This window comes from Ischnura elegans, chromosome 4 (genome assembly GCF_921293095.1).
Source record: "Ischnura elegans chromosome 4, ioIscEleg1.1, whole genome shotgun sequence".
NCBI classification, from domain to species: Eukaryota; Metazoa; Arthropoda; class Insecta; order Odonata; family Coenagrionidae; genus Ischnura; species Ischnura elegans.
Window position 1 is genome coordinate 137,227,775 of NC_060249.1, and position 15,872 is coordinate 137,243,646.

Consider the following 15,872-nt stretch of genomic DNA (forward strand, 5'->3'; position numbering starts at 1 on the left):
ACACACTGTACTTCTCTCACTGTAGGTAAATTTGAGCCGAGTATTTCTTCACTTTCTTTTCTAAACAGTTCAATGCCTGGATTTAGTCTTGATTGATACCTTTCCTTTTTGGTATATTCTTAAAATGAACTTCACGTTCATGATAAAGTATTTTTTCCCCACTTTTCCCCTACATCCTAAAAAACTTAGCATTTCCTATCCTTTGCACACTATAGACAAGAAGTATCTCTATCTCTCCACAGTGATCTACATCCGTGAACTGACTGCCTCGTTTCTTCTTCCTTGAATATTTCTATATACTGGAAGCCCTGCCCATTCCCTACATTCCTTTATAATTCATAGACACAATTGTATCACATGCTTATAATATTTTGTACATAAAAAGCACTATGGAACAAAGCCTGCTGGAATGGTTCGCGGCCGTTTGGCGGAAAAAAATCAAGGTTTAAGGGGTATGTACCCAGTACTCGTACATAATACGGCGTTGAAGAGTTAAAATTGACATTATGGGCCTTAACAACATTAATCATGACAGAAGATGAACAAAACTATTCAATACTGTACCACTAGCACGTAAATCTTGTCGTCAGGAGCAAAGTCTTTGCCGAGGGAGGGGAGGGGGTGGAGGGGAAGTCTGTAGTAAGTGGTGCGGGCCGTACCTCAGCGGTGCCGCTGTGCGGGGTGGCGCCCTGGGGGGGATTGCTTTACGACGGACGATATCTCCTAAACGCTTAGAGATAGGTCAAAACAAACAGAAAATTGGCCCTAAAGAGCTTTACTTTTACGTTTTACTTAGGAATAGCATTTTTTTTATCCGAAAAAACTCAATTGAGGGTCCTTAGTACTTAGGGCCCTTGGGGCACGGGTTGCCATTATTTTAAAGTAACCAAATTTTAACACGTGAATATAAACCTCATTTGGATCATTATGAGACCAGGAAAACATAACTTTTCGAAATTCTGAAAAATAAGGGCCGGCCTAATGCCCATTGAGTAGAATATCCGACTATTGGAGTGTAGACCCCCTTTTCAATTATCCTTGCTTTAGGAAATGCATTGGTAGGGACAGGTTCACCGCGATCATGCAAGCTCTGCATTTTGCGAGTAATCCTGGTCGTGATGAGCCGCAATCGTCTGATCGACTCTACAAAATCAGTCCGTCATATTCCGAACCTATTCCTCGTTCCTCTCCCAGCCTAACCTCCAGGGTCCTTGGATTGTCTAAGCACTTTCCGGAGACACATGACATCGACCAAAAACGAAAACGTGTCCCTCAACGACGCTGCACGTTCTATTAGTCTAGAGGGTTCAGGAAGGAGACGGCATATTTTTGCCCCGCCTGTGAGGGATGCCCACCCCTGTGCTTGAAGCCATGCTTTGAAGCATTTCATAGAAATGTTCAATGTTAGTCCTCTCCATGATTTAATGTATTAAATATTATGTATTCCATTATTAAATGTTATGTAAAATTTAAGTATTAAATGATAATAATTTCAAAATATTTTTTATTTTTCCTGGTTTTCGGTCCCCCCACCATGTACCTGGTGAAAACCGTTGTTTCCTTTCGGGAGTGCAGAGGAAGAGCGAAAGATGTAAAATTCTATTGTTTCCTAACTTTGGTATTCCCTCCTGGAACGTGTAAGAAGCATTAGCGCAAGTTCCTAGAAGATAGGGATCAGCACCCGGGTCGGGTTCAGGTGATTAGCACTTCGGAAGTTGTCGTCTAAACCCAATTTTTGTATCCACTTGGAATGTCGTCTCCTTCTCTGTATTATTCCTCCTTTGTTTGTTTCAACGCAAAAATATATTTCCCGGAAATTGCGCCGAAAAAATAAAAACGAGTCTGAAAAATTATGCTTCGAAATATTTTATACATTTTAGTTTCAATGAATGAAAAATCATTTTTTATACATAGATAAATGGTTAGAGCAGGTCCTTTTTTTCATTTAAAACAATATAATTTTGAAATTTGAGAGAATTTACTTTGAGACTCATGACAACTGAACATAATATAACTCATTATTTTCAGAAATAATAATTACGTATAGTTTTCAACAGAAATACCATTGTTAATGCTAAGATAAGTTTTTAAAGAATGGATTTGAACAATATTACAATAACACCGTCAATGGGTAGAAAAACGGCATTGAATTCGATAAAAGGAATTTGTGATCAAATGAACACTAGCCGTCCTTATAGGAGGGGTGAAACTCTCGTCCTCTTAGTGTTAATTTAAATATATGAAATTTACATCTTTATTTGTTTTAAATTCCCACCTCGTCTTTGATTTGAAAGATATATTCCTCGTCGGATCCTTCAAATAGAAATTCAAAAAGTTGAAATAGAAAAGGTCATGCCACATAATTCTCTATCAACGACTAAGAAATTCGAATATTACACAGCCATCAACGTTCTTGCTAATTAATATTTACGGCACGGATCAATTTATATTCAATTGACATGTCAGATTAGAGACAGAACATGGCATACAGTAAAAAGAAAAAGTCATCGGAAAAATGGGCTCGGTTATGCAACCACGCATTACACGACTGCTGTGCTATCCGGTGACGTCGGACGACGATCGTCGTCAAATTTGAAATTGCGATTTTTCATAAAAAAAAAAATTTTTTCGTAACTTCCAATGAACAATCTATTCAAAATGAGACCAAAACCATCTAAAACCAAAGAATTAAAATTCAGTCACCGGCAAAACTTAAAAAAATTACCGCCGCGTTGAAAGTGTTAAGGAATGATAACTTACCATGCTCATGGGAAAGAATCAGTAGCACTAAAACAGTAGTACTTATGATATGGCAACGGTCATGAAGAAGCATAAAAATCAGGAAATTGCTACACGATGAAAACCATAATTCATATTCAACACGTTATAACAAGAAAGTACCAATGATGCATGTGATGTTTGGCTCCAAAATATTATGAATCAATGCACAATATGTAAACGTATTTATCTCATGCTATCCACACATAAGTACAATGCATTTAGAGAACTAGGTATTCCATAAATTATCAAGTTCAAAGAGAACCACCACCTACTACAGTTCAAAACAAGCACACTCATTTATCTCTACAGCTGTAAGTTGTTTCCATGCTGGCGAGCTATAGTCTAGGTATAAAAAACAACCCTCAATAAAGTTACCATTTTCTCGATATTACTACAGAGATTTTCCTCCTTTCCAACATTGCTACATCAATCACCTACAGCAGAAAACACAGCCATATAACATGCATCGGACAGATGAACACAACCCATGATAATCACGAAATCAACACGAACCTTGACACAACCCTAAATCAGTCAGTGGGAGTTCATGAGTTTTGCCCAACTCCACAAATTTAGGGGCAGTAAAATCCGCTACATAAATATTGTTCTAATGTGACTGAGATTCGTGTTGGCGAATATTTAATAATGATTCTTCACAGAAAATAACACAGGTGATAGCTAATGAAACAACCTCATGAAACTTCGGTTTTTGGAATTATGATATTATTAAATTATACAACCATACATGTATCATTATACCTATTTTGCCTTCTTAAATATATGAAATAAGACCGTGATCACCATCATACGTACGTCAGCTACTGAACTGTAAGGTTCTAAATACGTCAGCTGCTATCCTTGTAAATAGAGTATAAACAAGACTCGAAATAATTGTCGAGGCCTACGTCGCCTCGATATTTATTCTGCCTAGGGTGGCCTCAAAACAGCGACAATAAGCTTTGTGGAATTGCAACTTACGGAAACGTAGAGGCTTGAACGTCGCCCCCTCGACATTGTCGAGGATACGACAAAATCGAGGCCTTCATGAATAAGGCTCGGGGCAGGGATTATAGATTTAGTAACAACTTAAATTTCTTAATGACGTTTCTTTAACTATAGATTGGATTGGCTCCTACACTGGGACAAACGATTTGCTTCGTAAAAGCCAGACCTTTGTGATAAGGCTGTTAGCAAGAGTGCTGAATATTCACTTACCTCCCCTCTCCTCCCCACCCCGAGTTGGGCGTGATTGTCACCTCACAGCTAGCGTCCTCCTGAGTATTGTACACGTACAGCTTCAACGCACGCCCCTCGTGGGCCTCAATCAGCGAGAACAAGTCCTCTGCAACAAAGACAAACACATGTAACACAATCAGCAACAGACGCAACCACTTTCCTAAGTATCTTGAGAAATAAGGCCATTTTATGATATTTATACTGAGTCAATCTGTTACAACACATGTTTAATCCAGTGATTTATTCCAATTCTAAAGGCCGTTTTACAAGGAGCACGTAATTGTGCAATCTTACGTACACACCGAGGCATAATCAATATTTCGTCGTGTATAGAGGAGTATTGCTAGAATAAATGTGAGGATGCGTGGATGCGAGACGGCAAAATAACCTCTGTTCTAATCCCGAGCATGCATTCTTGCAATTTCAACAAACATTTTCAGTGCTAACCTGCAAAAATGAAGTGCCCCATGTGATATGACCTTTAAGAAAAAATGCCATCTCTTAACTTGAATATCTCACTTTCAGAAAGCTTTTTGAACAGGCATCTACGATTTTTGTGCTCAGAGAGGTCAAAATAAGGGCTGTTGACTGATTGCAAAACAAAATACCTCTCGACATAAAACAGAGGGGCTTGAGCGACCAGCCCAAACCGCCCCTGGTGATTACCACTGACTAGGTCAGCAGTAATCACCACGTCAGCCGATATGCAACGAACAAATGCTGACTAGGTCAGCTGATCAGCAATTGCCTTGGGCCCAGAGCTTAGGGGCCCCCACAATGCGCTTGTCTATCGTGAAGCCTATGTGAAAGATGTAGTAAAAAATACAGTAAAACCTCACATTAACGAACTCCCGCTGAATGAAGAACTCCGTTCAACGAACAAATGCTATTGGTCCGGCCAATTGTCTATGTAAACACGGTACACCCATGTCTCGTATAGCGCAAGGGATGCGTTCCTTGGGATCTTTGCGCTATACAAATTTGCGTTATATGAGAGCGTTTTAACACTGGGAAGATAGGGATGCATTCCTGGTAGCATAGGTCTTGGGCATTGAATTTCCTCTAAAACATCTATATTCCCATAAAAAGCCTTAGAAAACATTATTTATATAAATGTTTATAGTTTAAACACCTTTAAAGATAGTATGCTTGCATTCAAAGACTTTTATTCACGTTAAAAAAAAATTCTTACGTGCTTTCGAAATTCCCTCTTGTCGTGTGGGTGGGCCAACATCTGCTATCTCAGGGGATCATAATGCGTTGCCGACAGTTGACGATATTTCAAACCAGTGTAAAAACAACTATCGTGTCACCCAGGCCCTTTTGTTGCTCATTGAAATGACAGGAAAATGCTTCTTTGAATGCCATTTCATAGCCAGCGGAGTTAATGAATGATAAATCATTTTAATTTGAAGTCCTCCAAGTCATTAGCAGCTACGTGAAACAGTCTTTAAATGCCTCGAAACCTGACCCAGGTTTTCATTCCCTGAAAATGAATGAACGAGAATGCATTCTTTTTCAAAAGAATATCGTCTCATCAACACTAAAAACTAGTCGAGGGGAAAGGAGCCACTTTCAATCACAGCTTGGAGCTCATCAGAAAATGTTGTGGTGACTGCGCTATCAACACTTGCAGATTCACCTGATATCGCCGCACTGAAAATACCTGCTTACCGTTTAAATTCTGGAACCAACCGGAGCTTTCACTGAATGTCTCGGAGCGATTACCACCCTCGTCTTTTTGTACTGATTCACTATGAACTTTCCGTATGTGTAGACCGCTTGGTTGAAGCTGGTGCGGCTGAGGTCACTGATGTTTTAACTTCGTCTTTATTAAGAATAAGGCATCGTGCGTTTAAACTTCCAAGCAATATCGCTTTGACGCTCTCCATTTTCAAAGCAATTGACTTCTTCTAGGTTTAAGGTGTTTCTTGATAAATTCTTGATTTTTCTACACGCATTCCTATTTTTTGCCATATTCTTTTGGTTTTTACTCTGTATGGCTCTATCTAAATCACTTTCTACCTTTGAACTGTATTCCTGAGACGCAGAAGGCCTACGACTGCGGGGAGGGAGCGAAGCCATTGTGTTTGAGGCTCTATAGCGGACCCTTTTATGTGTTGATGCTATTGATTCATATGCAACTCGGCCACCGCTCCATTTCTCCCCCGTGAATACTGATGACCTTGAAGGCTATAGCGTAGACCCTCCACCTGGAAGTCAATCGCCCGATATCCTATGACGGCAAAAATACATCTCAAACTGTATTGCTTAAAAAGAAACTCATTTCCACCAGCCTCACGCTTGATTAACCCTTTCACTGCTGTGGACGTACCTAGTACGTCCGCACGGTAGACTGCGGTGGACGTACTTTTTCTTCCTCCCTGCCATGCGTTCAGCACTTACGCCGAAGCACTTCGAAGGGACCCACTAATCCAGGACCCTTTCCTCGACGAACTCACCCACGCAGGACCGTCTCATCGGCCCTACCAGCGGGGGCCCTACCTCCGGAAAAGTGATCGCTCTGACTGAAATGTTTAAATCAATCAATAAATCCGATCATCAAAAAATGATTGTTTTCATCGCACTCCTGCCAATCAAGCAATCAAGTACGTCTTTGAACCGTGTTTCTGCGATGAAAAATAACGATTTTGTTAACTTTGTTATAATGATCGTTTTCCGGTGGTCCGCAGCCACGTTTTGTTGCAAGGTTAGCAAAATCGTTATTTTTTATCGCAGAGACACGGTTCAAAGACGTACTTGATTGCTTGATTGGCAGGAGAGCGATGAGAACAATCATATTGTGATGATCGGATTGATTGGTTGATTTTCAAAATGCAATCAGAGCGGTCACTTTTCGGGGGGTAGGGCCCCCGCTGGTAGGGCCGATGAGACGGTCCTGCGAGGGTGAGTTCGTCGAGGAAAGGGTCGCGGATTAGTGACCCTTCGGAGGGTGTACCACACCCATCCTGGAAGTACCTGCTCCATGGGCCCAGGAAACGCATTTTAACATTTTCGCCGCATGTGAGGAGAAGGTTTCCGGAGATTGAACAGCAGCGAAAGGGTTAATGATCTAAATTATTTATTACCATTCTGTTAAGGAGACGAGATAAATTACTTCGGTAGGCCGGCTATCTGGACCCAATGACGAGTAATACTTTTGGCCATTGCACAGCAATGGATTTCGATTAATATATAAACAAAAAAGAAGATTTGAGGCGAGCAATAATGTTAATATGCGTAAAAGATTGCAATTTTGTGTGCACTTAGCGCAAGTTCACATTTTATCATGAGAGCGTTTAAGATTTTGATTAGGCTACACTGCATTGCAATGTTTCCCTGAAGAACGAATTTGCGCTATATCAAAATTGCGCTATACGAGACATGGGTGTAGTGAAAAACCCCAATGAATGAACTCCTCTTCTACGAAACCAATTTTTGAAAACCGATTAACCCGGCGGTAGTCGCGCCCATTTTCCGAACATAAATGGTCGCGTGGGGTGTCTTTGACACCCCAAAAGATTTTCTTCAATTTCTGTCGAACAGTATATATTATTTAAAAATTTCACATCGCTACGCATCCTTTGTTTATTTAGAAAGGGATACACTATATATTTCAAACCATAAATTCAACTTTTATTTTTTTAAGAAAATGTTTTTGAATACCCTATTTTCCAGTAGGCAGTCCCAGTTCCTCCGGAAAAAAATTGCCATTTTTTTGTTTCAGCCAAAGAGCACAGTTGAAATATTGAGTTATAAATACGTGGCATATACTTTTATAAACATCTATCACTGTATCTCATCATATTTTCAGCTTTGACCTCTATTTGCCTTACGTAAATACTAATAAATGTACTAAATTAATCTACTTATCGATATTGCATCGATTTCCCAAAATGTATTCTTGAGGAAAAATTTACGATGATATTACGGTCACTTATAACTATTGAAATGCTCCTTTTACAAATTATGTATATACAGCATTGGAAAGGTAAACTAACAAATATGTAGTCCTCAACAGAAGTTCACTTTCATGCTATTGAAAAGTTTTTTTGAATCTAAAGAATATAGAAAATAAATCATGTAAACTATTTATTTGCTTCTAATCACTTTTCAAAATTTTCAGGAAATGTGTACCACGCATTAGTTTCTAACAAAGTTCACAGTATATTTTTGTTTGTATATCAGTTGGAAAAAAAAACACATCTTCCAACTTTTTTCTTTATTTCTCCTCATCCTTTTCTCAGGCTCATTTTACGCATACTTCCCTATTTTTTCGAGTCTCTAGAGATCGTGTTCAATATCGATCTAATTTTACTGTATGGAAAAGTTAACGATCGAGTTATCTCACGAAGAAAACTTTTTTGCAATTCCTTTTGTCATCAACGGGCTGTTCGAAATGGTCCGGCAGGTGCTGCCCCTCTGGGGGACGCCGAGGAACTCGGACGGTAGAGCCAGTAAGGAGGGTGACGCGCAGTCAGTCGCGCGGAATGTGTGTAGAGAGACGGTGCGAGTTTTGTTAAGGGAGTACCACTCGAGTGCTGTAATAATCCTTGCTACCTCTGTTAATAAACCTCTACCTCACAGTTCAGAAGTGGGATTGACCAGCGAGCTGCGGTGGAGTTGTTCGTGCACATCCAGCCATCAATAGATAGAACATCAAAAACCCCAGTGCGGACTGAGTAAGGTGAGAGAGTGTGGTTCTAGTTGTAGCAATGACCAGTCCGACGAATGCGTCGTGGGATGGCGAGTGTCGCGTAGGTAGCTTCAACGGGGTCCATTCTGCGGAAGGAAGGGACGCGACTGAATTGGCGGGAACATGTCGAGAGCAGGAGAGCGAGGCTGGCGTGGCCAGGGAGCGTAGTGAGATGCACCGAGAGGCTACCGCCAAGTGGGTTCTGCCTGCGTCGACGCCGTTTGCCGCGAGAGACAAGGCTAAGGAGGATATACAGGCAAGAGGACCCGGTGAGCAACCGCGCGAGGCTACTGTCGTGTGGCCTACTAAGGGCAGAGAACCGTCGTTGGGAAATTGGCGGTATCCTGTCGGAGAGAGTAGCGTCCTTAGAAGCGCAGCGGAGAGGGAACAAGCGCTCTTGCAACACGAGAGAGAATTGCTAGAGAGAGAAAGGAAACTTCTAGAACGTGAACGAGAGCTTTTAAATGGGCAATCGTTAGTTCTTGAGAAAAGTATGGTGGGTTATGGAGAAATAGCAGAGCAATTATTGCCGGAGTTTGAACCTTCGCTAACCCTGGGGTTCACAGCGGTACAGTGGGTCAGGCGAGTAGAGAGCATTGCATCAGCCTACGGATGGGACGAGTCGATGTTGTTAGCCCAATCCGTTAGTAAGTTACGCGGAGCGGCGAAACTATGGCTGAATAGCGTAGCCGAGGAAGTACACTCTTGGGAGGCGTTCAAAAAAGGACTATTATATTGTTTCCCATCAGTGGAGGACCAAGCCGACGTGCACTTGAGTCTTACAAAGAGAAGAATGCAGCGTGGCGAGACGCATGAGTCATATGTTTACGCGATGAAGACTATCGCTAGGCGTGGTGAAGTAAATGAAGCCTCCCTTATCAAGTACATTCTAAATGGCATGTGGGATAAGGAACTAGTGAAGCTGCTGACTATGCGTGACTTTGAAGATGTAGAAGGACTATTACGCAAGATAAGACGATACGAGAGTGTCACTGATAGGGCCAAATTGGGAGATAGGGCAAACTTTCACAATCGACCTCCTGTGACCATTGACAAGAGGGCTGAGGTCAAGGAAGTGAGGGGCGAAAGGACGCCTACCCAGGGCGTTTGTTTCAATTGTGGAAAAGAGGGGCACCTCGCTAGGGAGTGCCGAGAAGCTGCCCGTGAGAGAATTTGTTACCGGTGCAAGCAGACGGGACATATGCAGAAAGATTGTTTGCAGGCAACACCGAGAACGACCCAGAATGAGAAAAAGTGGAACGTTAGGAAAATCACTAGACCCAATTGCATCATAAAGGACGAGTACCACAAGTGGATAGAGATAAACGACGACAGGGTGGTTGGCTTCGTTGATTTAGGAAGCGATGTTGTCACCCTGAGAAGAGACGTTGCACAAGAACTAGGAGTCGAATATGAGGCGAGCCAGAAGCGTTTAGTTGGGTTTGGATCAGGGGGTTGTGAAGCTATTGGCACGAAACGAATGATCTTGAAAGTAGACGATGTGAATGTGGAAGTAGAGGTTTTAATTGTCCCAGAAAATTCTCAGGAGGATGCTATCATTGTAGGGCGGAGTGCCTTAGACCAACCAGGAATTCGGGTCGAAAAGGAGTTTGGGAGACTCACCATTTCCAGAGAAAACGCCGACCTTAGTGAAAGAAAGAATTCTCAAGTGCGGAAGGTGGAAGAGGAGTCACGGATCCAGAAAGACGAGATACACATGAACGAGAACCTGACGACGCAAGACGAAGGGGCACTATGCGACCTCGTAAATAAATTCAGGGGATGTTTTGCTAAAAACTTAAGCGAGTTAGGCAAGGCGAACTTCACCAGCATCAGCATTGACTTGAATGACGACAAACCCGTGACGTCACGTCCGTATCGTCTGCCTTACGCAAAAAGAGAGAGCATGCAAAAAGCGGTGGAGGAGCTGATGAGGATTGGAATAGTCCAAGCTTCTACATCAGAATATGCTAGCCCGGCTCTGTTGGTGAAAAAGGCAAATGGAGAGGACAGATTATGCATCGACTACAGAGGGCTGAACCAGAAGACCCGGAAGGAGAAGTTTCCCATGCCGGCGATTGATGAGCAGTTGGATAGCCTCGCGGGAAACCGTTATTTTTCCACTTTAGACTTCGCGTCGGGTTACCATCAGATACCAGTGGCGCCTCAGTCAAGGCATCTTACAGCGTTTGTGACGCCGGGAGGGTTGTTTGAGTTCAACAGTATGCCCTTTGGTCTGGTAAACGCACCAGCCGTGTTTAATCGGGCGATGAGACAAGTTATCAGGAACACAAAACCAGGGGATGTGTTGATATATATGGAAGATGAACCTGAATTGAGCAAAGAAGTGATAGAGGAGGTTAGGAAGGAAGCTTTAGGCAGGATGGTAACATGTCAGGAGAGGCAGAAGAAAAGGTTTGACGAAGCTCACAAGGAGCCAAGAAAATACGTGCGGGGAGAGTTAGTGTTAGTCGAGCGAGAAGCCCAGGCGACGGGAACGTCTCGAAAGCTAGCACCCAAATTTAAGGGACCATACAGGGTGGAGAAGGTATTCCCCAGGGATAGATATTTGCTGACAGACATCCCAGGAGCAGCCAGAACCCAGAGGAGGTTTCATTCGGTCTTTTGTGCAGATCGAATGAAACCATGGTGCCAACCCCCACCAGACTACGACCCCGATGCTGTAGAAGAAGATGACAACCCACCCCCATGCAGCCCCGGAGACCAGGGAGCCCACGAGCAGATTCAAGAGGACCCCGATGCTGTAGAAGAAGATGACAACCCACCCCCATGCAGCCCCGGAGACCAGGGAGCCCACGAGCAGATTCAAGAGGACCCCGATGCTGTAGAAGAAGATGACAACCCACCCCCATGCAGCCCCGGAGACCAGGGAGCCCACGAGCAGATCCAAGAGGACCCCGATGCTGTAGAAGAAGATGACAACCCACCCCCATGCAGCCTCGGAGACCAGGGAGCCAACGAGCCGATTCAAGAGGAATCCGATGCTGTAGAAGAAGAGGTCAGCCAACCGCAAGAGCGGGCCGAGGACGGCCCTGAAATCAGGAAAGGCCGACTGTCATCAACGGGCTGTTCGAAATGGTCCGGCAGGTGCTGCCCCTCTGGGGGACGCCGAGGAACTCGGACGGTAGAGCCAGTAAGGAGGGTGACGCGCAGTCAGTCGCGCGGAATGTGTGTAGAGAGACGGTGCGAGTTTTGTTAAGGGAGTACCACTCGAGTGCTGTAATAATCCTTGCTACCTCTGTTAATAAACCACTACCTCACACTTTTATGAATTGGAATACCTAGGTATAACAAATGCACTGATATCAGCAGTGTTTGGCAAATGAAAGAAAATGGCCATGGACCCTCTCCCGATGTTCTTGTTCGTATGATAGGTGCTGCCTATTTTGTCTAATGTGGCTAGACCTCCTTCAGTGCAGTTATAAAAGGTCAATATTTCCGGTATTCTTTTACTATCTGTTCGTCTTGGATTCATTGATAGAAATAGCTGAGAATTGTTGGCGAAAGAATTACATTCTTTGACCATTTTACGACGCAGGAAACTAGTGCTTTTTTCTTCCTAAACCTAAATAAGCTGCTATTTTCTTCTTTCTCTTACATATACGACATTCAACTGCTAAATCTCTTTTATTTTTTGCGCACTGTTCACGCAACCATCAAATTATTGCTTGGAATTTCATCTGCTTGCGGAATATTATTGAACCAGTAGTTCAAATTATATTCCTCCCGTTTCTGTTTACAAAAGAAAACATTCGCTTTAACTCCTCTTTTGGACTGTTATCTACAAAAACTGGACACTCTGGTTGCCATCCTGAGTAGGTACATCTTCAAATACAATCAAATTTGCCAATGCAAAAATGTTGATGCTACTTTTTGCGGAGTTGGAAGGTAAATATTGCCTATATGAACATCTTCTTTGAGAAGGAATCAATTGCTCATCAGCTTTTTCTCATGGCCCATTTCTAAAATGTTGCCGTGATTTGCGAGCAAATATCTCAAATACATCTCCACTTGGTGCTAATTTACCGCTTTTCATTTCTCTACTCTAGCAGTCACGTTTCCGAAACGAAAAGATAAAGGGGAAAAGAGAAATATGTTATGGCTCATGGAGGAATAACATATTTCCACTCCTAATCCATCGTGGTTCCAAAACAATAAATCATTCAGTTACTCAGCTTTATTTACCCTGATTAGCAGTAAAATTCTATTCAGGAATTTTTAGTTTTTCCTGTCTGTTTCACTGTCTCTTTTACGAGAATAATTTTCAGTGACTTTCTCTACCTGAATATTAGTGCAATTTACAATTTTCTCTGCCATTCTATCAATGAACATCATACGAAAACAAACCATTCGTGTTTTGAATCAAATTTTTTTTTGCTAACATGTCCACACCTCTCAGTAACACTGCTACAATTTTATGTTCTTACGCTTGGTCTTGATCCCTGCGTATTGCACGTTGCAACTCCATACTTTACAACGTACATAAGCTCCCTTCCCTTTTACAAAAGTTCATCATCTCTGCACTGTTGTTCAGTGTAAGTGTCATGCGCAGCTATACGACACCCATCTTATTTTTCATCAGAATCAATCTTCCTCCCTCAAAGATTCATTCAAAAGACAAAGACTCTTTCTTTTACTCTAGAGGTAGCTGACATGTAGTATGAATTGAAAACGATGAATGTAAGTGTTATAGGGCCAACCTTCAATGGTAAATTCACAGAGACATGTAAATAATGATTTTTTTGAATAACTACAGCACTAACGTAATTGAACGAAGTCTTAAAAAAATCACTTCTAAAAAATCGCATTTTCTACAACAGTTGACGTCAGAAACAAATAATTCCTCCTCCTAATTTTCAATCAAAAGTCAAAATATATTAGCTTTTTCCTTTTTTCAGAAAGACTGCATGAATCCATAGTGTACTGAATGAACGTGCTGTAAGTATCACATGATCGATTTTTCGTGGCTCACTTCGAGAAAAATCACTGTAACATTATTAGAAATTACTTTCTATTTCTTTACATAAATTGAGGCAATAAATATACCAATACATAAATATTTATTTATGTAAACATAAAAAGACAACATTCATGGCCAGTTTCAGAAAAAGTAGCTATAATATCTGATGAGAATGGATGAAAAACATTCAAGGCGACTATAAATACTAAGCAGTAAACCGTAGCGAGAACGGTCGCGTGGGGTGTCTGGCGCACCCCACTCTGCAGAGCTTTGACAAAAGTAACTTTTCTTAAAAACTTGCATTGATTTTATAATAATCTTTTACATTTATCCTCAAAAAGCTTAAAAAATCAGCTAGACGAGGTTACAGATCATTGCAGTCACAATTGCAAGAAAAAATGGCGCTTATATAAGGCTGGGGTGTCCGGGACACCCCACGCGACCACTGCCGGGTTAAAAAGCACGCAAAGTGATTGAATAATACGCACTTAGGCTTCCTAATTGTGGTCTCTGGCCCGCAATTTGCATTGCAGCTGAAGAAATCAGCACTGTTTCGAAGTGTGCGAAGGTAGAATGAAGATAACTCAAGCAGACTTGCTTCAATTTCCATGCCCCCAGGATGATGCAACGTGCGTATCATACCCGGGGAACAAACTCCCGATCAACGAAATGGCAAAATTTCGGTCCCTTGACTTTCGTTAAAGAGAGGTTTCACTGTACTCAGATTACTAGAACCAAATTTATTTTGCAATCATAACATTCTACGCACTCATTTCTTGTTTTATTTATAACATACTCAGGGTATCAATATCATATAAAAATAAATTAAATAAAGTGTTAAGAAGATAGAAGAGACCCTGATGCTTTTCTGAAACGACTACTCACAACGGTTACGTATTTTTAGCGATGAGTCGGTTCCGCTACATGGCTCTCGGTACTGCCCCTTCTTGGTTCAAATTTCTACCGCATCAAATACAGTAAAACTTTGATTTTACGCAGTTGGAGGGACTGAAATATGGGCACTGTGTAAAATCAAAGTGTGTAAAATCAAGAGTTGGTATTGAGTTGGAGTATAGTTTCCAGGATAACACTTGCTCATTATTTTTAGAACGCTTAGTAATACACTTTAGTACAGTTCTGATTTAGGCCAGAAACAGAACCAGAAAGTCTCACACGTGAGGTTTCATAGTAAAGGAGCATGAAATCCTTTTCAATCGCGTCACATGTTTCCCCGATTCAATTACTCATTTGGAGGCAAGAAAATGAAGCCTAATAATCTTATTTACTCACAAGCAACACCACAGATGACATGTTACCTTAAGAGAAACAATGTTGCATTCCTGAACAATGTTTCCCATTGTTGAATTGCTAACATTTCTGGCACTAAGATTACTTCTGTTACCCAGGAGAAATTTTGGAATGGTGATACTAGATGCTCGCAGAGAAGCTAATTTTCGAAAATAATCTCACTAAAAGCAGTTTTCAGGAAATCCATTTAACCACATCCGGTGTTTAGATCACTTTTTTTTAAAAAGTGATCTAAACACCGGAAAAAAGCATTTTCCCATGAAATTTTAGCACCAGTAGATAGGATCTACCGGGTATAGCTTCTCTGTCGGCATTCTTCCGCAGATTCAGCGCCGGGACCTTCGACTCACAAGCTGTGTGACTCATCTTCACGTAATATTTTGCTTCCCCATATCTGAAAATAACACCGGACTCTTTTTGTAATTCGATTTAATGGTGCTAAGCCATTCCTCAGTTAAAGGGACTGCCTTAACACTCACGTCTTGAGTTTGACTTCTCTGGGTTACTTCAATGATTACATGACGATTGACGACGCGAGTTATTCTCCGAGGGATTAACTCCCGTTCCGTTAAAAATAAACGCTTGCCACCTGGCGGGGTGTAAGTTTCAACCATCTTTCATTTAAACCCACTGACAATGCGATACAAGTTGAGTCAGCTCTGATAAGCGCACCGCGCAATTAACTTTCCCTCACCTCCATTCTCTAAGACTCGTCCCCGCAGATGTGGGGTTAGCCCGCGGAATGAGGGAACGCATGCTGCTTTTATCATCGTTTTGAATCACCATCGACTTACGTCCATACCAGAAGTACGACTTTTTTTTGGATCACCTTGGAAGCCAAAATTTTGGCACGGGAGGATTTTTAATGGA

The 15,872-nt window shown here is 41.8% G+C and overlaps 1 protein-coding gene across 17 annotated transcripts in view; it reads right to left on the reverse strand.

The window, feature by feature from the left end:
* Window positions 1-15,872, reverse strand: part of LOC124158098 (Golgi reassembly-stacking protein 1-like) — a 90,063-nt gene that overhangs the window by 61,735 nt on the left and 12,456 nt on the right. For 15 of the 17 annotated variants that reach the window (XR_006864725.1, XR_006864724.1, XR_006864722.1 and 12 more), the window contains one exon: window positions 3,997-4,123. The exons of the other annotated variants lie outside the window; for them this stretch is intronic. Coding sequence is in view for 6 of the 15 variants with exons in the window: in XM_046533279.1 (XP_046389235.1) it covers window positions 3,997-4,123 (127 nt within the window). In the remaining 9 variants the exon portion in view is untranslated. The remainder of the gene's footprint in view (window positions 1-3,996; window positions 4,124-15,872) is intronic. 17 annotated transcript variants of the gene reach the window in all.